This window comes from Trachemys scripta, chromosome 9 (assembly GCF_013100865.1).
Source record: "Trachemys scripta elegans isolate TJP31775 chromosome 9, CAS_Tse_1.0, whole genome shotgun sequence".
Taxonomy (NCBI): Eukaryota; Metazoa; Chordata; order Testudines; family Emydidae; genus Trachemys; species Trachemys scripta.
The window spans coordinates 93398808-93424623 of NC_048306.1; the positions used below are offsets into that span (position 1 = coordinate 93398808).

Consider the following 25816-nt stretch of genomic DNA (forward strand, 5'->3'; position numbering starts at 1 on the left):
ATTATGAAAGGGATAGAAAATAAGACAGGATATAGCATAATGCCACTATATAGATCCATGGTATGTCCAAAGCTTTAATACTGCATGCAGTTCTGGTCACCCCATCTCAAAAAAGATCTATTAGAATTGGAAAAGGTACAGAGAAGGGCAATGAAAATGATCAAGGGGTATGGAATGGCTTCCATATGAGGAGAGACTAAAAATATTAGGTTGTTTGGTTTAAAAAGGGATGATCAAGGGGAGATAGGATAGTGGTCTATAAAATCAGGAATGGTGTGGAAAAAGTGAATAAAGAAGTTTTATTAACACTTTCACACAATACAAAAAAACAGAGGTCACCCAATGAAATTAATAGGCAGCAGGTTTAATATAAAGAAGAGGAAGTACTTTTTCACATAATGCACAACTAACCTGTGGAACTCAGTGCCATGAGAAGTTGTGATGGCCAGAAGTATAACTGGGTTAAAAAAAGGACTAGATACGTTCATGGAGGATAGGTTCATCAATGGCTATTAGCCATGATGGTCAGGGATGCAGCCCCATGCTCGGGGCTACTTAAACCTCTGACTGCCAGATGCCGGGAGTGGAAGATGGAATGGATCGCTCCATAATTTCCCTGTTCTGTTCTCTCCTTGAAGCTCTGGTATGGGCCACTGTCAGAGACAGGATACTGGGCAAGCTGGACCATTGGTCTGACCTAGTATGTCCTCTCTTTTATTCGTATGTTCTCCGGCATGCTTGGCTCAGTTTGCTGTGTTCAGTCCTGCTTTAATCTGCCACCTAGGCAGATAAAATGCAAATTTTTTAACCATGAGAGTAATTAACTATTGGAACAGATTACCACAGGAGGTGCTAAATTCTTTGTCACACGGAGCTTGGCTATCTCCTAACAGACCTGCTCTTGTTGAGCCACAATGTGATGCAGAAATCACTGGGTGTGATTCTCAGGTCTGTGTTATGCAGGAGGTCAGACTAGATGATCATAATGATCCCTTTGGGCCTTAAAATTCATGAATCTATAACCACGTTCGTTCTTTTCTGGAATAAGAGACTGATGAACATTAGGAGACACAATTGAACTTCTGTGATACTGTAGGCCTGGGGGTCTGGATTTCCTAATTGCAACCCATAAGGCAGATTTCAAATGCCATGGTGACCGCTTGTGAGAAATATCCCATGTCTTGGCATCATAAAGGGTTGAGGCTCCTTTCATGAATGTAATACACATAGAGGAGGGGGGCTTTCCATTAAGGGAGGCTGATATGAGCCTAATCTTTGAAAAATATTGCAGACCTAGTGACCATGGCTGCATAGATCTACTTCTCAATATTTTAAATATTCCCACAACAGCTCAGTGTTCAGAGAGAATCTTCTCTTTTACCTGGGCCTTTCTTGGGTCAGATACTGCAGTTAGGTGTGACAGCTCTTCACCAGGGTTTGTTATGGTTCCTTCAGAGTCATCTAGTCCAAGCATTCTGCTTAAATTTATTAGGAAACAGAGGAATGCTGTTGACTGTTATAGAAAAGTGTCATCGCTTTCTTTTTAATTGCAGAACAACAGAAATTGCTTAATAAAAAAACAGCAAAACTTACATTTTTAAAGACTTGTTTGGCACTTCTGTGACAAAGCCACTTTGAAAACATGAACACAGATTTTCCTCTTGCAGTGTAACTTATGTGTGGGGGTTATCTGCACAGTCAAACTGATAGCTCTTAATAGTCAATATTTATTTATGGTAGTGCCACATTTGGGATCAGGGCCTAATTGTGCTGGGCAGTGTGCAGATATATAAAACAGAAAATCCTTGCTCTGAAGGGCTTACAATCTAAAGACACAAACAGTGAAAGAACAGAGCATAGGCTACAACATAAAAGCAAATGAATGTGGGGAAGAATTGGCCCAGCTTTTTTAGTTACATGTATTGTAGAGGGTTTTTTTTTTTTTTTTTTTTTTTCATTTTCTGGATTTTAATGAGGTGGGGAGTGAGGGAGAAGGGAAAAGAAAAAAGAGGAATAGTTGCAGCTTATCTCCTGTCAAGCTACACCAGCAGGCTGGGTTTTGTTGACATCATGGTAGAGGCGAGTCTGAAGGAGGGAGTATAAGGTGGTGGCTGTTTGTATCTTATCAGGGTGTTTTCCCCATGCATGAGGAGCATGGGGAGAGAAAGCGCAGTGGTATGTAAGGGAGAGGGTGGTTAGGAATGGCTGGGAGCATTGGTAGGGTGAGGATGGGGGTTGATATAATGGTAGGCTGTGGTGAAGTTGTGAGGGGCCCTAAAGGGAAAGACAAGAAGTGTGTGTTTGATGTAGAGGTGAAGAGGGAAGCCGGTGGAGGGACTCAAAGAGGGGCCCTGTTGTGGTCAGTAAATTGTCCTTGGTTTTGCTGTTCTCCACTGTTTCTTTCACATCAAGATTTAATAGATTTTAAGGTCATAAGAGTCTATTTGAAAACCTAGTCTGTCCTCCTGCATAACAGGCCGTAACATTTCAGCCAGTGGTTCCTGCATGGAGCCCATAACTTTGGTTGAATTAGAACATGTCTTTTAGAAAGACATCCAGTCTTGATTTGAAGACTCCAAGGGAGGATTTACCACATTCCTTGGTAATCTGTTCCAACAGTAAATATGTTCTGTTAAAAATTTGCATCTTATTTCCAGGAGTTTATAGCTCAGGAGCTTTTAGTTTTGACAATTTCTGGTACGTCTGGCCATCACTGGCAAGGTAAGCACTATAGTCCTGCCCAATATGTAGCCCTGACCAGAAAAAAAAAGCTGGCGAGAAGTAAGACTGCAGTGAAAGATACTGTGGCAGATGCATTGTTCATGTAGCCTTCAGTGTCATGTCTGCTTCTGATCAGATGAATTAATTGCCTACGAACTGAAGAGGAGAGAAGCAGAAGCTGCTAGGAGACCTCTGCCAGAGCTCATCCGTGCCAAGATCCCATTTAGTGCGTGTCTGCAGGCCTTTTCTGAACCAGAAAACGTAGACGACTTCTGGAGCAGTGCCCTTCAAGCAAAATCTGCAGGAGTTAAGTAAGTGTGTGGTTCCATATTAAAAGCACAATGTGTTCATAATATAGTTTATTTTACCACTTGGCTATGACACAGCAAGAAATAGACAGTGATGCAGAGTCCGTTATGGATCAGGATTGGTGATGAGGCTCATGAATGTAAAAGGTGCAGATTAAAAACGTTAAAATGTATTACTGGCATGCGAAACCTTACATCAGAGTGGATAAATGAAGACTCGGCACACTACTTCTGAAAAGTTGCCAATCCCGATATAGTCCTTTTCATCTGTAGATCTCATTTAGAAACAGCATTGGGGTCTTTGGGTGCTTGTAGATAGATTACCTAATAGCCAATGTTCCTATTTGTAAAAAGATAATGTCATATATATAAAAATCACAGTGTCATCTGTAGATCCTATGTAACCTATATTTTCAACCTAATGCCCTAAAATTCTAGTTGCCCTGTTTTATTGACATAACTTTCTTGTGTTTCCCAGAACATCTCGCTTTTCTTCATTTCCTGAGTACCTGGTAGTGCAGATAAAGAAGTTCACCTTTGGCCTTGACTGGATACCCCAAAAGCTTGGTATGTATCTTGCATGCTTTCCTCTCCCTCGTTCGGTCCAGGTTCTCTTGGAAGGCGTATGTACATTGGCGAGGCTTGAGTTTGTAACAAAATCCAGTGGGCTCCTCTTTTCATAAAGGGCCAGACCAGAACACCAGATCTGGGGAATAAGAAGCCAATTTTACATAGTCACTTTTCATTGTAAAAGTGTCCTTTAAAAAGTGTCCTGAACTTCTCATTGGTGACTCCGACTAACAGTTTAAGGGAAGAGACTCGTGGCCTTGTTTGTAGCGTGTTTACTGAGTTCCACTCGCTATAGCATGTAAATTGCAATACAATATACATGTGCTAGAATGCATCAATAATCTTTTCCTCTCTGGGTTTGCAGATGTTTCCGTAGACATGCCAGACCTACTAGACATCAATCACCTCCGTGCCACGGGACTACAACCAGGAGAAGAGGAACTTCCCGACATTGCTCCACCCATTATCATTCCTGATGACCCCAAAGGTACTGTCCTCTACCTCCAGGATCTCTCCTTCCATCCCGCCTTCCTCTGCTTGGATAGTTAGTCTCTTTTTCTTCACCTCTCTGCTGGTTCATGTGAAGCCTCTTTTTGGCTGCTATACTCCACCTGTGCAGGCCCAGAAGCATGACTCTGTGAATGAGAATAGAGCGTAGATAGGATTGGGACAGACTAATAAGAGGTACTGAGCACCCGCAGCTTCTATTGGTCGAAAATCATGCCATGGATGCTGTTGTCACACCTCTTAAGAAGCCTTGAATTAACTTAATCCTGTTGATAGTATAAGGAATTCACACTGTTCTCTGCAAGAGGATAACTGAATATTTTAATTCCCCTTTTCACCCTGTCCCCAGCTTGTGCTCTCATTCCTTCTAGAATCTTTACAGGTGTCTAGAACCTAAGTACATCTAGGAGAGTCTGTAGGGCTTGACTCTAGGACTTTCAGTGGCATCACTCAGAGAGCACTTACTTCCTAGTACCCCTCATTATTAGTATTGGTGTTATTTGTGTCGTAATAGCACCTTAGAAGCAATCAAGGATTAGGCCCCACTGTACACATGCATAATGAAAAAACAATCCCTGTTCTGAAGAGCTCGCACTCATTGGTGTGTAGTAGATATAGAGGGGCCTGATTCAGCCTTTGAGTACAGGCTCATGGTTCCCATTTAGGCTCATGGAATTGTCATGCTTACTTATTCCAGCCCATAGGGAATGTAACTTGAGCTCGGATGCCTACTGTGGAATCAGTGGTGGGTGCCAAAAGTGGAGTGGAAATTCAGCCCAGTCATTTCTTGCTTTTGGGGGCATATATATTTGAACCTACTTACCATGGTTTTTGTGCTAACTGCCATATAAAAACCAATGATAAATTAACCTTGACGTGACTGTGGCTGAATAATCATCATCATCTAATGTGTGGTACAAGGCATGGTCCTTGCTCTCAGGAGCCTTAAGTCGGGCAATAAGGTTCTTGCCTTAGGATCTCGACATCATCTTATCCAGTCCCAGCACCATCTATTAGCATGTATCAGACCAAACATTGCTTGTTGGTGGTGTACTTGAAGGGGAACAGTGCACTTCTTCAAACCAGATTCCTTAATCTGCAGCACAACTATGTTTAACACACAAGGGGTTATGTAGATTAATAGATTCCAAGACCAGAAGGGACTATTGTGATCATCTAGTCTGACTTCCTTTATAACACAGGACATAGAACTTCTCCAAAAATGTCCTTCCATAGGTTAAGTCTGAAAGTCTGCCACTTCTTCATTGTAAAGAGCAAGAATCATATTTATTATTTGTATTGCAGTACACTAAGGAGCCCCAGTCATGGGCCAGGATCCCTTTGTGCTAGACACTACTACAAATGTGACATCTTCTTGAAATAATCCATTTCTAGATCAAGCCTGTCCAGTAAAAGCAATATTAGAGCTTGCGTCCTCCCCACTTCGCCCTGACAGTGAAATGTTTTGTAGCTAGTAAATTCTCTTTATTATCCTATGACCTTAGACACAGATTATTGAAATTTGCTTTATGATGACTTGGGTTTTGGTGTTTAAATATTTAATGTGATACTAGAAGGGATGATGCTACTCACATTGCAGGATTGTCTCATTTATTTACTTGGGTACTAATAGTGCTGTTACTGCAGTGAGCTTTCCAAACATGGAAGAACGCCAATCTCTAAAATGTATTTTGGTGTTAGAGTAGAGGAATACACAGACGTATAGTGATTTCAATTTTGTTTCCCCTCTCCAGACTACTCCCCATGATTTACCATGGCTTTCTGGGCATCTCGGCCTCCTTGAAACTTGCATTTTCACTTGTAAAAGCTAAAAAAATTGGCGCTTTACCTTTTATAAATGCAAATAAAACTTCAGACAGCTTTTGCTGCCTCACTTCATCCATATTGGTCTTCCTGCATCATGGCCTCTTGCTATGAGGTTTACTTACTGATTCAGCTACCAGAGACATTGCATTCTAATGAAACAAGCAACTTGCAAAAGGTGCTGGGAGAGGGGTTCACTCAAATCTTAATACAGACAGTTTGTATGTGCCTCTCTATATGTAACATGTACCTCAACTAGACTGACTGACCCCTCTACCCAGCCATACCTATTTGGCCAATTTCTTGTAGGTATAACCCACGGGTCAGTGTATGTGTAACAAGTCTAGTTCTATCACCGATGTGTCGGCCTAGATAGTGGCTGTCACATAAGCATCAAAGAACAAATGGGCTTTGAGGAGGGCTAGGAAAGGGATGAGGGTTACTAGCATTATGGCTAAGTTCAAGGAAGGAATAAGTGCTAAATTAGGAACTGTTAATCACTCCTGGTTTTAACGTCCTCAGGTGCAAGTAAAACTTCTCAATGTGTCCACTACCTCATTTTGTTAGTCTTGTGCCCTCTCAATTCCAGCCTCTTGCTTTACATAAAGAATCAGCTAACCATGCCCATCCTGTAATGTCTGGGTGTGCAGATTGTATTTTGGGGAAAGAAGCAGTTCAGTTTGGTGGTACGATATTCATAGCATCATGGCCTTCCTGGGGTTAGGCCAGTAATTATCCCATTTATTATTGGATTACAACACCAGTGATACTGTACTTTAATAAGCATGAGATGATCTTTGTGAGCTTCCGTCAGCACAGTGCACACTGCCCTTAGGGCACCAGACTTTTTTATTACCCACAAAATTGGCTCTCTTTCTTTCCAATGTAGAACGTAACTGACTGTCATGCAAACTCACTTCTCCTTATTTTTCTTTCTCAATTTCCAGATCGCATGATGAACCATTTCATGGAGCGTATGTATCTCATTTTTCTCCCCAGCACATTGTGCTGACGTTTTGGCTGTTCAAACACATCCATGTGCTATAGTCAATTAATGGTAGTTCTGTCTACACAGATATGCATGGCGCTTTTCTCTGTGTGCATTTACGTAACACTTCAGTGTTGTACTTGTTCCAGCGTTGACTTGCACACATTTGGGTATCTGAAGGACCCATTGTAGCAGTGTGGTGTCCAACACATGAGCAGCCACAATTTCTGGTGTGAAGTCCGATTTTTATAACTTGGGGTTAATTCACTTTGGACTAAATCTTGGTGTAAAAGATTTGAGCCAGATGCACTTTGTTGTCATTGTTTAACTGAAAACACAGTTAATTGGATTGGAAGAGGTGCTCTGAAATTACATATGTGATTTTTTTTTTTTGGAGTTTTATTAGTAGCAATTTAGGATAGTTTTAGATTAAAAAGCTCAATTTTTAAAGTGTATGTGGGGCATGATCCAAAGTGCATTGAAATTAATGCCAATGTCAATGGGTTTTGGATGAGGCCCCAGTTTAGGAGGTTGTCGGTATGTTTTTCAGAGATGTCACTTCGTATTCTTTAAACATTGAAATTGCCCATGCAGGGCTCATCTAAACTGCAAATGGGGAAGGGAATTGAGGGGGCTGGTTATAAAATTGTTGTCCCTGATCTTGCTACATCACAGCTGTAATTTGTATGCCATGATCTGATCCAACACCTTAGATCTTTGCTAGAACACTGAGGATACACCTATATTTGAGTGGGAGGTCTGAGTCCCAGCTCACGTAGACATATCCTCGCTAGCTCTGCTTGAGCTAAAAACAGCAGTGTAACTTGAGCGGCAACTCGGGCTTGCTGCCAGAGTACATACCCAGGTGCTAGCTTCATGTGAAATACTGAACAATAGTGATGCTTAGTTGGAACATTTTGGGGGGGATTATATTTTTTGTCTGCATATCACAGTGTTGTTCTGTGCTCCGCTGTTAAAATGCAACCCCACCACCAAAAAGAAATACATTATATTTATATTTGAAAAGTAGCTACAGAGCAGAAGCAGTAGCTGCTTTTCATATAAGGTGAAATTCACACCAGTACAGAGGGTTTACATAAAGCTGTCCCTGTGATTTATGCCCCAGGTCTTAAGTGATATGGGAGGCCTTAACGAAACTCTGAACAAAGTGAGGAGCAGTCCTCCTCCTATTGACATCGATGGGAGTTTTGCTACAGTCCTCAAAGGGACTAGATTGGTCCTATCATGTGTCTTTTATAATTTGCTGGTCTGGAGGATTTTAGCCAATGTCTCACTATGGAGACAACTTGACAAAAAAATTAGAATGATTTCTAAACAGAATGTCACAGGTGCTTGTAAAAGCTGTTATAGTCAGAGAGAGAGAGAGAGCTACAGTATTCAGAGTATTGAGGTGTCTTCACCAAGTGTCACTGCTGCAGATAAGTTACTTGTGCTCCACTACATCAGACGTGGTGTCATTACAGAATTGACTGTCCATGTACCAGTAGTGGCAGATCTAGTACTCTTAGAAACTGCAAATCTCTGACGGGCCTGCACTTCAGTGGGGGTGACTTGTTTCCTATAAATGCTTTCTGTAAAACACTTAGGGAATTACTCAGGGTGAAAGACGCTCTGTGTAAATCATTCAGATAAAAAGCTATGCATAAATCACTAATTGCCATTATAGTGATTTGCATAAAGCTGCTTTTTTTTAATGGATGTTTGTTCCCTGCAGTGTTAAAACAAACCCAGTGATACAATATATAGGAAGTAGCATCCTATACAATAACAAATATTACAGGAATGGGCTGATTCTGACGCAACTTATTAGAGTATCCTCTCTTGTAGCTCCGGATATTGATGAATCTTCCGTGATGCAGCTAGCAGAGATGGGTTTCCCCTTGGAAGCCTGTCGGAAAGCTGTATACTATACAGGAAACATGGGTGCTGAAGTGGCTTTCAACTGGATCATTGCACACATGGAAGAACCGGGTCAGTAGTCTCAAGGGTTTGAATGAGACCTCGCTCTGCTGTGCATCTTACTTGGGTCAATATGAATTGTAACACCATGCATGGCAAACAAATCGTATCATATCCCTTTGAAAACTAGAGAACACAGACTTGTCATTCTCCTGATGTGCCATAGTGTTGGTAGGACTAGTACTCATTACTATAAACCTGATACAGAATCCAATCCTCTGAACACACACCGGGCACCCATTGCCCGGAGAAGGCACAGGACACCCATGTTGCACCAAAAGAGGTATCCTGTCCACAGTGACAAAGTAGCTGGTGCTGAAAAGCAATGGTGGATCTACAGCCCCTTGCTGCTGGTCTTGGGATCAGAGTTGGGTATGCAGCTATATGCCTACCAAGTATGGGTTGTCTGGTACTTGGGTTTCATGTTGGGCCTTGCTATGATAAACCTGGCTTCTTTATTCCCTGGATGTGCCACCATGTAGCCTTGCTGCATTGGTTTCACCCCTGTAGCACACTGAGCTGTTCCAGGCAGCACAGTGTGGAAGAATCCACATACATGCCTTTCTCATGTGCATACTCCTCTTCCTGCTTTTTTCGGCCTTCTATGCCCCTCCTGTCCAGATTTGGCCCATAGAAATTAACTTTATACAGGTATTGTTGCTATTCTTGAGCTTCCATTCATTGTTTGGGTATGTATTGATGGGGTAAAAAAGTGAACTGTTTGTCTTTTCCAGATTTTGCAGAGCCATTAGCTATACCTGGCTATGGGGGAGTTGCTTCTGCCGGAGCAGCTGGTCTAGGGGCTATTGGGTTAGATAACCAGCCTCCAGAAGAGATGGTAGCTCTCATCACCTCCATGGGATTCCAGAGGAATGTAGCTATTCAAGCACTCAAAGCAACAGTGAGTCCCCAGAGAAATTTTGGATATTTTTTTTTTTTTTTTTAAGGCTGAAAAGACACATGTGCAAGGAAACTCATGAGATGTGCTCATGAAGAAATTCATAATTTGCTGGTGGATGTAGGGAAGCGAGGAGAATGGGGTCCTGAGGCAAGGTTGGCCCCCAAGATAGATTGTGACAGGGGTGAGGAGCAAGGGTATATGGATTTCAGGTGAGTATTAAGTTGGATGTGACAAAGAAGGGGAAGATAGGAAGGGGAGTCAAGTTCTTCTTATCTGTTCTGAAGCATTCTGGGTGCATGAGAGCAGTGTGTCCTGAGGATGGGGTGCTCCCCAATTACTTTATTTGGGGTGTTCGTTGAAGAGTTGCAATCCCATCTCACATGACTGTGTTCTGACTCACCACCCACAGTTATCCAGGTACAGCGATCTTGTGGCCCCTAAGAGACACCCACCACGAGAGAGGAAAGGCCTCTTTCTGGGGGCTGGAGAGACGGGAGTCTTTACCTTTGTTTCTCTTTACATCTGTTCTGTGCCTCTCCAAAGCCCACCTCCATGTGGGATGATAACCAGGGAGGAGGGGGAGTTAACATTGGGCTCTTCTGCCTTCTTTTCTATGCTGTAATTTCCCATTTCCCGTTAATACTAATACTTCCTCAGACAGCAACTCCTGGGCTGCACTGCCTCTTCCCAGCTATGTTGCTGGGCTCCCATCCAGTGTGATGTGCAGGAGCGCTCCAAGAAGCGTAGTCACTCACAGACAGCAGTTTCCCTTTCATGTGTAGTTCTGTGGCTTCCATAATATTTGTGATCTGAATGCAGAAACCATAGGACTAGGGCACTGGCTTTCACTTTTATTCCTGTATGCTGGTTGGGATGCTAGCATGGGTGGCTGGCAGTGTCTGTTGAAGAACAGTGCAATTCAGGCCTTTCCTAGCCAAATCACTTACTCTTTCCTGTCTGACTTCCCAGGACCTGTTGGTTGCATTGTCATGGTACCTAGGAGTCCCAGTCGTAGACTAGGACCCCATTGTGCTAGGTGCTGTACAAAAACAGCACAAAAGGACTGCCCCTGTCCCAAAGAGCTTACAACATAAGTAGTGGTAAGCAAACCTTCTGTTCCAACAAGTGAATATGCCTATCAAATTAGGTAGAGGGCAATTACAAATGTCACTATTCCTGCATTTTGTGTGTATTGTAAACTACTATTTTGATTTAACAGGGATTGAAAGATTTAAACTGGCTTCACTTTAAGCCATTTATTAGAACCAAAATCCGAATCCCAGCCATTTTTTATCCAGCATGGTGGGGGAGGGAAGGAGCATTGGAAATTACAGCTTTGGAAACCAAATTCTGAATGCTGGCTCCATCTAAATCATTGTGATTATTTATAGGACTGATACAGCCACTTTTCGCATCAAATATAACTTTAAAAGCCCGTGTGCTTAAATTAATACTGTTATCCTGTGTAATCCAGCACCCTATCATTATTGGCAACGGCATATAGAACACTGAGCAAAGAACCATTCAGTCCGTGTGGTGCTGAAAATGCTGCAGGGAATCATTTAGTACTAAACAAATCCAATTACAGTCCTAGGTCAGGAGACTTGCACAGTGCCTGCTGAATACTCATTTTCATAGAGGCAGTGTGTCTAGCTCAAATGTACTGAATGCTGTTGATCTCAGTCCTTGTTCTGCTTATTTAAGGATCAGTGTTTGTATGGCAGCTGCAATGTTGGTGAATGCGCTAATGGCTGGTGTTTTGCTCATTTGCCAGAATAATAATTTGGAGCATGCACTGGACTGGATCTTCAGCCACCCTGAGCCCGAAGAGGAAAGCGAGTCTGCTTCAGATGTGATGGATATGGAAAATAATGCTAATGCCAACATCCTGGCAGAAGCAGGTTCAGAGGGACCCAGGATCAAAGATGGGTCTGGAAGTAAGTTTCCCTTGAGTAGTGGCTTTAGCTATCATGCTGCAATGTTGCACCCTCATGTCCATCTTATATATTATATCTAGAGCTCTTCTCTCTCTCTCTCTCTCTCTCTCTCTCTCTCTCTCAAAAAATGAGCTTCACTGAGTGTTTGGAGTGAAGTCCAAACAATTTGTTTTTAATCATAGAATCATAGAATCATAGAATATCAGAGTTGGAAGGGACCTCAAGAGGTCATCTAGTCCAACCCCCTGCTCAAAGCAGGACCAATTCCCAGCTAAATCATCCCAGCCAGGACTTTGTCAAGCCGGGCCTTAAAAACCTCCAAGGAAGGAGACTCCACCACCTCCCTAGGTAACGCATTCCAGTGTTTCACCACCCTCCTAGTGAAATAGTTTTTCCTGATATCCAACCTGGACCTCCCCCACTGCAACTTGAGACCATTGCTCCTTGTTCTGTCATCTGCCACCACTGAGAACAGCCGAGCTCCATCCTCTTTGGAACCCCCCTTCAGGTAGTTGAAGGCTGCTATCAAATCCCCCCTCATTCTTCTCTTCTGGAGACTAAACAATCCCAGTTCTCTCAGCCTCTCCTCATAACTCATGTGCTCCAGACCCCTAATCATTTTTGTTGCCCTCCGCTGGACTCTTTCCAATTTTTCCACATCCTTCTTGTAGTGTGGGGCCCAAAACTGGACACAGTATTCCAGATGAGGCCTCACCAATGTCGAATAAAGGGGAACGATCACGTTCCTCGATCTGCTGGCAATGCCCCTACTTATACAGCCCAAAATGCCGTTAGCCTTCTTGGCAACAAGAGCACACTGTTGACTCATATCCAGCTTCTCGTCCACTGTGACCCCTAGGTCCTTTTCAGCAGAACTGCTACCTAGCCATTCGGTCCCTAGTCTGTAGCAGTGCATGGGATTCTTCCGTCCTAAGTGCAGGACTCTGCACTTGTCCTTGTTGAACCTCATCAGGTTTTTTTCTGCCCAATCCTCTAATTTGTCTAGGTCCCTCTGTATCCGATCCCTACCCTCTAGTGTATCTACCACGCCTCCTAGTTTAGTGTCATCTGCAAACTTGCTGAGAGTGCAGTCCACACCATCCTCCAGATCATTAATAAAGATATTAAACAAAACCGGCCCCAGGACCGACCCTTGGGGCACTCCGCTTGAAACCGGCTGCCAACTAGACATGGAGCCATTGATCACTACCCGTTGAGCCCGACGATCTAGCCAGCTTTCTATCCACCTTACAGTCCGTTCATCCAGCCCATACTTCTTTAACTTGGTGGCAAGAATACTGTGGGAGACCGTATCAAAAGCTTTGCTAAAGTCAAGAAATAACACATCCACTGCTTTCCCCTCATCCACAGAGCCAGTTATCTCATCATAGAAGGCAATTAGGTTAGTCAGGCACGACTTCCCCTTCGTAAATCCATGCTGACTGTTCCTGATCACTTTCCTCTCCTCTAAATGTTTCATAATTGATTCCTTGAGGACCTGCTCCATGATTTTTCCAGGGACTGAGGTGAGGCTGACTGGCCTGTAGTTCCCCGGATCCTCCTTCTTCCCTTTTTTAAAGATGGGCACTACATTAGCCTTTTTCCAGTCATCTGGGACCTCCCCCGATCGCCATGAGTTTTCAAAAATAATGGCTAATGGCTCTGCAATCTCACCCGCCAACTCTTTTAGCACCCTCGGATGCAGCGCATCCGGCCCCATGGACTTGTGCACATCCAGTTTTTCTAAATAGTCCTGAACCACTTCTTTCTCCACAGAGGGTTGGTCACCTTCTCCCCATGCTGTACTGCCCAGTGCAGCAATCTGGGAGCTGACCTTGTGCGTGAAGACAGAGGCAAAAAAAGCATTGAGTACATTAGCTTTTTCCACATCCTCTGTCACTAGGTTGCCTCCCTCATTCAGTAAGGGGGCCACACTTTCCTTGATTTTCTTCTTGTTGCTAACATACCCGAAGAAACCCTTCTTGTTACTCTTAACATCTCTTGCTAACTGCAACTCCAAGTGTGATTTGGCCTTCCTGATTTCACTCCTGCACGCCTGAGCAATATTTTTATACTCCTCCCTGGTCATTTGTCCAATCTTCCACTTCTTATAAGCCTCTTTTTTGCATTTAAGATCAGCAAGGATTTCACTGTTTAGCCAAGCTGGTCGCCTGCCATATTTACTATTCTTTCTACACATCGGGATGGTTTGTTCCTGCAACCTCAATAAGGATTCTTTAAAATACAGCCAGCTCTCCTGGACCCCTTTGCCCTTCATGTTATTCTCCCAGGGGATCCTGCCCATCTGTTCCCTGAGGGAGTCAAAGTCTGCTTTTCTGAAGTCCAGGGTCCGTATTCTGCTGCTCTCCTTTCTTCCTTGTGTCAGGATCCTGAACTCGACCATCTCATGGTCACTGCCTCCCAGGTTCCCATCCACTTTTGCTTCCCCTACTAGTTCTTCCCTGTTTGTGAGCAGCAGGTCAAGAAAAGCTTTGCCCCTAGTTGGTTCCTCCAGCACTTGCACCAGGAAATTGTCCCCTACACTTTCCAAAAATTTCCTGGATTGCCTGTGCACCGCTGTATTGCTCTCCCAGCAGATATCAGGGTGATTAAAGTCTCCCATGAGAACCAGGGCCTGTGATCTAGCAATTTCTGCTAGTTGCCAGAAGAAAGCCTCATCCACCTCATCCCCCTGGTCTGGTGGTCTATAGCAGACTCCAACCACAACATCACCCTTGTTGCTCCCACTTCTCAACTTTATCCAGAGACTCTCAGGTTTTTCTGCAGTATCATACCGGAGCTCTGAGCAGTCATACTCCTCTCTTACATACAACGCAACTCCCCCACCTTTTCTGCCCTGCCTGTCCTTCCTGAACAGTTTATATCCATCCATGACAGTACTCCAGTCATGTGAGTTGTCCCACCAAGTCTCTGTTATTCCAATCACATCATAGTTCCCTGACTGTGCCAGGACTTCCAGTTCTCCCTGCTTGTTTCCCAGGCTTCTTGCATTTGTGTATAGGCACTTAAGATAACTCAATGATCGTCCCTCTTTCTCAGCATGAGACAGGAGTCCTCCCCTCTTGCGCTCTCCTGCTTGTGCTTCCTCCCAGGATCCCATTTCCCCACTTACCTCAGGGCTTTGGCCTCCTTCCCCCGGTGAACCTAGTTTAAAGCCCTCCTCACTAGGTTAGCCAGCCTGCTGGCGAAGATGCTCTTCCCTCTCTTCGTTAGGTGGAGCCCATCTCTGCCTAGCACTCCTTCTTCTTGGAACACCATCCCATGGTCGAAGAATCCAAAGCCTTCTCTCCGACACCACCTGCGTAGCCATTCGTTGACTTCCACGATTCGACGGTCTCTACCCCGGCCGTTTCCTTGCACAGGGAGGATGGACGAGAACACCACTTGCGCCTCAAACTCCTTTATCCTTCTTCCCAGAGCCACGTAGTCTGCAGTGATCCGCTCAAGGTCATTCTTGGCAGTATCATTGGTGCCCACGTGGAGAAGCAGGAAGGGGTAGCGATCCGAGGGCTTGATGAGTCTCGGCAGTCTCTCCGTCACATCGTGTATCCTAGCTCCTGGCAAGCAGCAGACCTCTCGGTTTTCCCGGTCAGGGCGGCAGATAGATGACTCAGTCCCCCTGAGGAGGGAGTCCCCGACCACCACCACCCTCCTCCTCCTCTTGGGAGTGGTGGTCGTGGAACCCCCATCCCTAGGACAGTGCATCTTTTGCCTTCCAATCGGTGGAGTCTCCTTCTGCTCCCTTTCCTCAGATGGGCCATCTAGTCCACTCTCCACATTAGCACCTGTAGAGAGAACATGGAAACGATTCCTCACCTGTATCTCCATTGCTGGTGCATGGACGCTCCTCTTTCTTCTTCTGGAGGTCACATGCTGCCACAATCGTGTGTGTGTGTGTGTGTGTGTGTGTGTGTGTGTGAGAGAGAGAGAGAGAGAGAGACCTTGGGCAAGTCATGTGACTTATTTGGGCCTCAGCTTCCCCATATGTAAAATGAGGATGATTCCAGTTTCTCAAGGCTGTTGAGAGGCTTACAGTTTGCAAAGTGCTTTGGCGTTCCTGGATGAAATGTGCTCTAGAACTGCACAGTATTAGGATTCCCATTCTTATTTCCAGACCATGTGATGAGTCACTTCTTTCTTCACTACTGCTTCTGTGAGAGGAAAATCTGTGCCCCACTTACAATAGCTGAAAATCTCTCTTAGGCCTTGTCTTCACCAAAGAAATGTAACGGATTTACATTGGCTATCTACAAAAAGAACAGGAGTACTTGTGGCACCTTAGAGACTAACAAATTTATTAGAGCATAAGCTTTCGTGGGTGGGCTGTAGTCCACGAAAGCTTATGCTCTAATAAATTTGTTTGTCTCTAAGGTGCCACAAGTACTCCTATTCTTTTTGCGGATACAGACTAACACGGCTGCTACTCTGAAACCTGTCATTATGCAAGGCACTGCATTTAGCCGTATGGAGTGGAAATCCATCAACCTCATGAAAAAACTCGTACAGATACAGACAGACATCATCTTCCTTTCCAAATGCAAGCAGATGGACATCATTTAAGAAGTGGGCTGTAGTCCACGAAAGCTTATGCTCTAATAAATTTGTTAGTCTCTAAGGTGCCATAAGTACTCCTATTCTTTTTGCGGATACAGACTAACACGGCTGCTACTCTGAAAATTGGCTATCTAGTCACTCTAGTGCGTATCCCTAACATGGGCACATGAAACCAGTATACAGCATGATTTACATTGGTATAAAATACTTTGGTAAATTACCAGATTAAACTGGGCTGGTGCAACCAGCCTACATTAGAGGTTGCACTGATGTAACTCCATTGATATTTGGCTCTCATTTCCTTAATGTAGGCAGAGCCTTGGAAAAGGTTGATTTTTGCCTGCAAAAGGGGTAGGCAAATTCAGGCAAAACCTCCCAGAATCCTGTTGCCCTCATGTCTGCATCTTGGCAAGGGGTTAGACTAGATGACCCTTGTGGTTCCTTCTAACCCTGTGATTCTATGTCGCAGTGCAATAATCCTCATGCTCTTGTGTTGGCATTGATATATCTGCTTTCATGGTGCATCGCCGCCTGGAAATCTTGTTGTCCCCAGCGTCATTGGGTATCCTTTACTCACCTACTCTGCATAAAATATAATTTCCTTCTTTCATTATGAGGGGGAAAATACGAAAATTCCCTGAAAGCTAATCAACCTAAGGATTCTGCTGTTATTACAAACCACTTAAGCTCTAGGCCTTTTAGTTGATATGTAATCTGAGAATCCATTTAATAGGAATCATTATCCTACATATCCATGCATGACTTCATTGATTTCTCTACTGGTTTTCCTCTGAGGATCTCATTGTCAGAAGTAATAGAGCTAAGTAAACCACAAGATGGGGCTATTGTACAGCAGCCCAGGAATGTAAAAAAGGCAAAGAATGATCATAAATCTAAAGGCACTGGGTTACTGCAGCACAATGGTCATCTTAGGATAGTGAGTAGCATTTAACATTGCTTTTCTAAAGAACTTTAATACCCGCTGTAACAGTCCGGACTCACCACTGCGGCACCTCCTGCTGGTTGTCCATGGGAATTAGCTCTTCCAGAGTCCGGGACCACCCCCTGCAGGCTGGTGATCAGCCTTGCCACTGGCCCCGTGGGCCTCCCAGGACCCCGGTGCCCCTTTCTCTGGGTGCTGCCCCCTTGCAGTACCCCCACAGTTCTGGGTCTCCCCCTCCTAGGGGAACCCCCACCCACTACCCCCACTTCACCTCAATCTTGGCTACTGCCCAATCTCCATCTAGCCCCGTTCCCTGGGGCAGACTGCAGTATCAGCCACTCATCACAGGCAAAGGGGTTCGGACCCGCTGCCTCTGCCTACCCATGGGCTGCCCCCTGCAACCCAGTACCTAATAGGCCTTACCAGGCCTGCAGCCTGGGGCTTTCCTAGGCCAGAGCTCCCTGGCTCCCTTGGCCTTTCCCCAGCCCTGCTCCACTCCAGATACTCTGCTCAGGTCCCTGCAGCCAGGTCCCTCCCTCTCAGAAGCTAGAGAGAGTCTGCTTGGGTTTCTGGCTCACAGCCTCTTATAGGGGCCAGCCTGGCGTGATTGAGGCATGGCCCCAGCTGTTACTGCCTTCCCCAATCAGCTCAGGCTTTCCTTCACAGCCTCAGCCCTCTCCCCGGGCTGGCTTTAACCCTTTCTGGGCTAGAGCGAGTGACCACCCCGCTACACCCCCACATCAGTAACAGCAGTGTGTATGCTCGCTCCACCTGTCTATTTCTGTTCCCCAGGTTATCGTCACTGTAATATTCTTACAAAAATAGTCTAAAGACCACATCAAATAATTGTTTGATTTTGTTTCTCTTGTAGCTTTTTAATAAGTTTTTAATAATAACTTTTAAATAATACTTCACTGTAACTATTACCAGTGTTACCTAGTAAAGGCCAAGCTTGGGGACCGTGAATATATTTAGAGTGGAGGTTTACAATGAAGAGCATGGGAATTAGATATGTGTAATCAGACTTTGGAGGATGTGACCCTATTTTGATTGTCTGAGATTCTGAGAATATACTCTGATGCAGTAAAATGGCCTCAGAACTCCCTCTCTGGGTCAAAACCCAAGTCATTCCCATTATCCAGTTGTTTGAAGAGTGTAATCTGTTTTCTTTTGGTCATGGCTGTATTTAGGCTTGGCAGAATTCCATTTTTTAAATAATTTCACTGGATAATTAATACTGATGGCTATGGTTAAGCTCCCCACTCCCTGATTTTTGTCAATTTAAATTTTCACAGTTGTTGGAAATTTTGGGGGAAGGAGTGTGTGTCATTATTTAACGACAGTAGATGTTGAGTTTCAAAAAGTTAAATCAAATAGTTAAAATACAAATTGTCAACATCACATGTCAAAATATATGAAGTAAATATCCTTACATTGACAAATCATACCTGTTTTTACTATTGATTTGCTAGTCCACTCGTAACAAGCCTAATTCAAAAGTCTAAATCTGTGGATTTTGATCCTAGTAAGTTCTCAAACAGCATTTTTCTTCCTTTTGCCCATTTGTAAATTTAAATGATTATCAATGTAAATATATGTTCATCAGTTTGTGTGCATATGGTGAAATCAATATTTACCAATACAAATCTAATCATTCCAAGTCTAATTATACTGTGTGGCATAAACAAATACAGAGTAAGATCTCCATCCCTGCTGTGCACAAAAGCCTTCTCTTCAGTTGTCCTAACAATGAACTCTTCATGGTTTTCTTCCTGTTGAGAAGTCATGCTTGCATAATATGCTGAAGCTGTTGAAATTATTATCCAAGGGCTTCCCCAAAATTTTAAAAATTATGTATGTTTGTGCGGGTGATGGTGTTAGAAGCCCTACGGAGGACTCAGGGTGTCCTCTGACCATAGGCTACTCTAGGGTATAGTCCCTGTCTTTTTCATTTGATTTAAAGGAGTTCAAACATTCATATCCATGAACTCAACTAATTTGTGTGCAGAGCCAATTTTCACCACCCTTCAACTGGGCTGTATCTAAATAGTGTATCTTACATTTCAGTGATGTCTTGTGTGCATCAAGGTTGAAATCCATACCCTTGTCCTATCCGTTTTGTCTTTCATAGATTTGGTCATATGTTCATTAGGTATAAGCTGATTCAGACAGTGTTGTTTGTACCCAGACATGTGTTGGTTTGTGCTGCATTCATGTTTGGTGAAGGTAAGTGCTACACGTGAAAGGGGACACCTACTGCTGGGTTAATAGAAAGTGTTTTTTGGGATGTGAGGTCTGAATCAAAGGTGCTTATATATCTGAAAATGCTTTTCTGTTTAAAAAAAAAATTGTCCCTTGGCTCTGTGCTGCGGTGTCAGCAATGGAGGAGTGACATTCATCACCTCTGATATTTCTTACGCAGGGTATGAGCTCTTTGGATTCATCAGCCACATGGGAACATCCACAATGAGTGGCCACTATGTTTCCCACCTCAAAAAGGAAGGAAGGTGAGTGGCTTTGGGAAAGGAAGGAAAGATCTGGTTTCTGGATGGCAGGCAGCTTCTGCATAGCATGTCCCCATACAAAAATATATGCGTGTTTGTTATCACGCAATACATTTCTGTTATCTCACTCAATCAGTGGAATGAAGGCTACAAATGTTATATAGAACTGCGCTTGGTTTTCCTTGTAAGTGTGTGTGTGTGCGAGTGAGTGAGTGTGTGTGTGTGTGTGTGTGTGTGCATGTGCATGCTGAGGCTACTGTAATCTATACTAGGGACTGGGCTGATATAGAACCTGGTTTTCTTTGTAGAGGGATATGTGTGCTCGCTGGGGCTACTCTAATCTGTACGAGGGACCTGGCTGATGCAGAACTTGGATTCTGTTGCGCTTGCCACCCACCCCCTCCTCCCTAGCTGTACGTCGAGCACTCTAATTTCTGGCAACTGGAAACCATCTCTGGTTTGCCTCCATGCCCTTCTCCTTTCTTAATTACTTAATTAACAAGAAGCCTGCTTCACCAATCACTTTGATTTTCATTGTGCCTCTTGTTTGTAAGTTGTCTGATTAGATTTTAAGCTTTTAAGGGTAGAGAGCTGGGAAGTCCTTAGTGTCTTGTTGGTGCCCTATTAAAGGAATAAATTACAGCACTTTAATCCTCTGGATATTCACCTTCCTATTTTCATTTCAGATGGGTGATCTACAACGACCTTAAAGTCTGTGCCTCAGAACGACCTCCCAGAGACCTGGGCTATATTTACTTCTACCGTAGGATACCAAGTTAGGCCTCAAATACGTTATTTGGCCTTAAGAAGCCATAAGCCTTTTTAATCTGCCAAAAAAAAAAAAGAGTATAAAAAATTAAAACAAAAAAACCTTGGACTGCCAAAAAAGCAAAGGAAAACATGGGATATTTATAGTTTATTTAAAAACACAGTCATTTGATGCCTTCTTAAGTGTTAGCAGGGAAATTTCTATTAGGTGGTGATGTACTGCAGGATATTTTAAATTGATATACATTAAAGGATACCTTAAAACTGTGCAGATTACTAATGGAGTTTGCAAATAGCTCATGGAGAATATGCATTTGTTTCATAACTACACTACAACCCAATTACTGCCCTGTGGTTCAGCTATGTTCTCGGAAGACCTTTGGGGAACGTATAGTTCTACAATAGTAGCTGCCCACTGCTTCCAACTGGAGAGTCCACACTGGTTCTGGATGTCACAAATTTGCCTGTGCTTCATGTATAATTGAAGGGGGAGAAGCTGTTTTCCATCACAGAATATGCCTCAGTCACGATATTATTTTCAGTACAATAAGGAATTACTTATATAGCTATGTATATTAAAATGTAGTGATACAGAATGTTTTGTTTTGCCTCCTTGATGCTTGAAATCGAAACACACCAATGCAAAATTTGGAAGCTGTTAATCCCTTGTCAGTGCCCTATGCATTATGCCAAATAGAAATGGTGGGTTTTATTTTATGTATTTAATGTGCATTTTTTTAAACATTTCTTGAAATCCTGTTATGTTTTTTAAATTATCCCAAGAGATTCAGGATTGCAAGTGGCTGAAGGAAACAGATATGCTGATTTGATAAGTAACTCTACCACTCAGGAATAACAACCACCATTTTCCTCCAAAGGCATTAAAAAAAGAGGAGCAATGTCCCTTTAATTGTTGCAAAGAATTTTGTGCCCAGACCAGCTGAAACCGGCTCCATGACAAAGTGCTTGCAGTACAAATCTGCTTTTTTTGCCAAAGGTTGTTTAATTATTTAAGTTTCTTCAATGGATGGAGGAAATTGCTTGGTAAAATTGCTGATTTATTGATTTTTTTTTTTTAAATTCATAACGTATCAACTTTCTAGAAACTTGCAAACACACTGATAATCTGATCTGCACAATGCACCCCTTATACATGGGCTTCTGGGGTTTTTTGGCCTCTTGTTGTCCCATTTTCCCCCCATATTGTTTCCTTATTTCAATTTGAGTCATAAACGAGAAGGGGCCTGCGAGTGGGGGGTGGGGTGTTAATTTGTAGTTGTTGAATAGTTCTGTTTTTAAAAAAATTACAATGGTGAATGTGTAATCTTTTTTGTTTCCCAAAAAAAAAAAAAATTCACAGTACGTTGGCTTCTGCTGAGAGACGGTTGGTAAAATTGCCTCTTATAATATTACTGATCCCTCAAAATAAGTTGGAACTGTCAAAAGAATCCATGCAGAGTGCAGGAGAGGCAGGGAGTTGTAATTATGTCATTCTGGTTACAACTAGGGCTTTTTAAAAATGTCTGACTAAAAACTGTTCCCGTAGTGTAACAAAGCCTGGTATAGATCACTAAGCATGGTAATACAGGCCTAGTTTTCCTGATCAGTATTTGATCTGAAAAGTGGTACTAGATGTAGAGAGAAATTCTAGTCCAATAATTCTGTAGTAGTCTATGTGATGTGTAATCACTGGGAAAGCTTCCTCTATTTAACACCCTTCCAGGAACACTAGAATGGTGGTGTTTCACCTTAGAAAGTGGCTCCCATAAGATTCATCTGCCTTGTCATTCTTAAATAGTTTATTGTAGACAAAATAAAAATTGCCAGCAAATCTACTTGTTCCTACTGTATTTTGGCTGTTTGTGTCTTTCACTAGCAGGTGCCTATTCTGAAAATTGAATCAGGAAAGTATGCAGTGGCACATCCTGTATTTAAAGTGAAGGAGCTGAACTTTCAGATAGTTCTTATTTTTGCTTTTGGCAGTAAAAAAGGAAAAGATAATTTTCTTGCCCAGTTATATTTCAAAGAAGTGCAACAACAGCTTTCTCCTCTGCCTCATGAACTTAAAGGGCTATTTATAAACTGGAAAGGTCTGATATGCATAACCTTTTTATTTAGAGACCTTGGCTAAGTTACAGATCATGGGGTCTTTGCCATGCTCATTGTTAAACTGGAAACATGGCAAAGCTTCTAGGAATAAAGACGGAGTATGAACTCTCACAAACCATTTACTTGTATATAGAGACATCTAAAACTGGAACGACCATGTGTGTGTGTGTGATATTAATATTATATATTTAACATCAGGCACACTTAAAAATCTAGCAGGTGAGAAGCTGGAAAGTGATAGTTAAAAGAAAAAAATTAGCTGGCTGTAATAGGTGCATTTTTAGTGTCTGCATTTCTGAAATCCTTTTAGTGCAAGTATTGTTCAGCCCTTTGTGCTGCGTAAGCTACAAGTGGGCAAACCTGCAGGGTGCAATATAGGGGAAAGGCTGAATGATCTTTCATGAAAATATAGCATTTGAAAATACCTTGAAGTTTTCCAGCTGTTTGTGCATTTTGTCCCCTCATCACTGTTTTCGCCTTCAAATATTCAATGTACTGTAAATTCTTTTTCTTCTCTCTTTTTTCTTCAAAGATATGACTAAAGGTGAACAATGACATTGGTACATTAGGATGCAATCACCCGACTCTAGAACCTAGAGGGAGAGGTACACCTGTTTGATCCATTTAAGTCCTGATTTAGCAAAGCACTTAAGCGCATGCTCAGTTTCAAGAAGGGAGGTAATCCTATTGATGTCAATACGACTACTCCCTATGCTTAAGTACCTTGCTGGATCAGGTCAATAGGGAGTGACTTGAGCAATGGGTGATGGGAGGACTTGTGGTTCAGCTTGATTCCAGTAACTGTTTCAAGTTATTTTTTTTTATTTGTGTTGTGAACTTCTTGGGAGTAAAGGTTGAGAAAAAGAATCACTTTGGCCCAGATCCTCAAAGGTTTTTGAGCTCCTAATTCCCGTTGATATCAATGGGATTAAGGTCACTAAATGCCTTTGATGATCTGGGTCTTTGAACCTAAAAAAGCAAGTTATTGAATCAGTTGAATACCATGAATAAAGAGGCACAAAGCAAACAGCTGTTTTATTGTTAGAGTTGGTTATAAATTTCTGAATTATGAAACTTTTGGGAGGAAGGGAAAATGTTTGACAATTCCCCATCCCCCCCCCCTTTTTAAAATCCTGCTTTATTTCTGATGGACTCTAGAACCCATTATGATTCACGGTGTCCTGTCTTCAAAGCAGAAGTAGAATGTGATTCTTAAAATCCTTTTATCTTGTTGATTAAAATGTAATTAGGATATAATCTTAATTAAAAAATAATAAAGCCTTCCGACAGTCTGGGAGTCTTTGGACCTGATTCTCCTTTCCCTTTTATCAGTTCCACACTGGAGTACCTCTGCTGAGTTATTCCTGATTTACACTGGTGTAAATGAAATCTGAAGCAGGCCCTGTCTCTTAGGAACTTTCAGCCTCATGGAGGTGCAGTAAAACTTGTGACATGGATGCATTAGGTCTTCATTGTAGCTTTTAGAGACAGACCTCCAGCTAATATCTTTGTTTTCCATCCCAGTGGCAGTCACCTCTGTTTTCTCTGCTATCTGACTTCAGATGCATTGAACGACTATGCAAAACATGTTGTAACTGGAAATGCCTTCTTATTCCCCTCCCATTCCCGCCGCCCCCCCCATTAACGGATCAGATCAATTTCTGATTCCTGCCACATCTTTTGAGGTTTTCTGTTGTGTCCTGGAAGTGTTTGTAATAGTTTATTTTGCACCATTCGGCATTGTTTGCTTGAAGCACTGGTAACATTTTGGAGAGTATTTGTTTGAGATGGGAAGGGATATGAATGATATATTGTTGCAATTGTTTTAAATTAAAAAATATTCTCACATCTTTGGGATTGTGTTGTCTTTTTTGCCTCTTTTTTTCTTTGAAACTTCAAGTTAACTGAGCAGCTTTTGGTGGTGCCAGTTCTCACAGTTGTGAACCTTCTGATATCTGGTGTTTTCCTTAAAGCCCCAACAACTGGAGCAGAGGAGGTACATGAGAATCTCCACTCTCAACTAAAGAAAGAAAAGAAAGAAAAAGGTAATTTCTAGCCTTGATAGTTGCAAAGAAAAGATTGAAAACCTGACCCTAGGCCTCCCTGAAGATTCAAAAAGCAAACAAGGAGAACCTTAAATGTATTATTTTTTAAAAATCTCATGATTTTTAGAGACCTGACCTGATTTTTGAATGCTTGGGGCTGGCAATATTGATCTGTGCAAGCTCCTTCCATTCATACATAGGTTTCTACTGTTTTCTTCTAGGTTAGGCCTTTCTAAGTGTTTGTCTGTAACCTCTCAAATCCGTCTTTGGATATTAGACCTGCTTTTCATCAAATTACAAATGCTTTTTTGAGGATTCTGCTGCTCAATGTGGGGCTAGGCCATAAAAAGATATGTTCCACTCTATATGCATCCGAAGAAGTGGGCACGAAAGCTTATGCTCTAATAAATTTGTTAGTCTCTAAGGTGCCACAAGTACTCCTGTTCTTAATGCAGGAGGAGATAGCATTCCAAACATGACTCTGACATGGCTTTCTCTACAGAAGCATAGGGGTTGAGGGCAAGTTAGGGCATGGCCATGGCGAATGGGTCTATAATTTTGTGGACAGACTGGCCATAGCCCCTTAAGTATGTGGGGAGTTCAGGATGGCTGTCATTACTATAAAAAGGAGGATGGTTCAGGGGTTAGGGTGCTAGTCTGGGAATTGGAAGACCTGCGTTCGGTTCCTTGCTCTATCACAGATTTCTTGTGTGACCATGGATAAATCCCTCTGGCCATGTCTATGCTACTTCCTATGCGCACGGAGGGATTTTTTTTCTGTCAATGTAGTTAATCCATCTCTCTGAGATGGTAGCTAGATGGACAGAATAATTATTTTGTCAGTCCAGCTGTCTATATGCTGGGGGCTAGGTTGAACTAACTACAGTCCGCAAAATTTTTCACAGCCTTGAGCAACATAGCTATTTGATCTAATTTTTTAAATGTAGACCCAGACCAGAGTGTCTCTATGCCTCAGTTCCCCATCTGTAAAATGGGATCATTGCATTTTGCCTTTCACAAGGATGTCGTGAGGATAAATACGTTAATGCCTCCTGCAGCGATTAGGAGCTGAAATCTGAGTAGCTGAGAAAGGATGTAACAAGACCTTGATCTGTGCTTTTAAAGTATTAGAGGGG

The 25816-nt window shown here is 42.7% G+C and overlaps 1 protein-coding gene across 1 annotated transcript in view; it reads left to right on the forward strand.

The window, feature by feature from the left end:
• USP13 (ubiquitin specific peptidase 13) overlaps nucleotides 1-24483 on the forward strand; it is an 86281-nt gene extending 61798 nt beyond the window's left edge. Inside the window, exons 13-21 of the mRNA XM_034780748.1 lie at nucleotides 2858-3032; nucleotides 3508-3596; nucleotides 3964-4086; nucleotides 6878-6904; nucleotides 8767-8910; nucleotides 9633-9799; nucleotides 11574-11736; nucleotides 19677-19761; nucleotides 20445-24483. Of these exons, the coding sequence (XP_034636639.1) occupies nucleotides 2858-3032; nucleotides 3508-3596; nucleotides 3964-4086; nucleotides 6878-6904; nucleotides 8767-8910; nucleotides 9633-9799; nucleotides 11574-11736; nucleotides 19677-19761; nucleotides 20445-20538 (1067 nt within the window). The 3' untranslated portion in view covers nucleotides 20539-24483. The remainder of the gene's footprint in view (nucleotides 1-2857; nucleotides 3033-3507; nucleotides 3597-3963; nucleotides 4087-6877; nucleotides 6905-8766; nucleotides 8911-9632; nucleotides 9800-11573; nucleotides 11737-19676; nucleotides 19762-20444) is intronic.
• Nucleotides 24484-25816: the final 1333 nt, after the last annotated feature.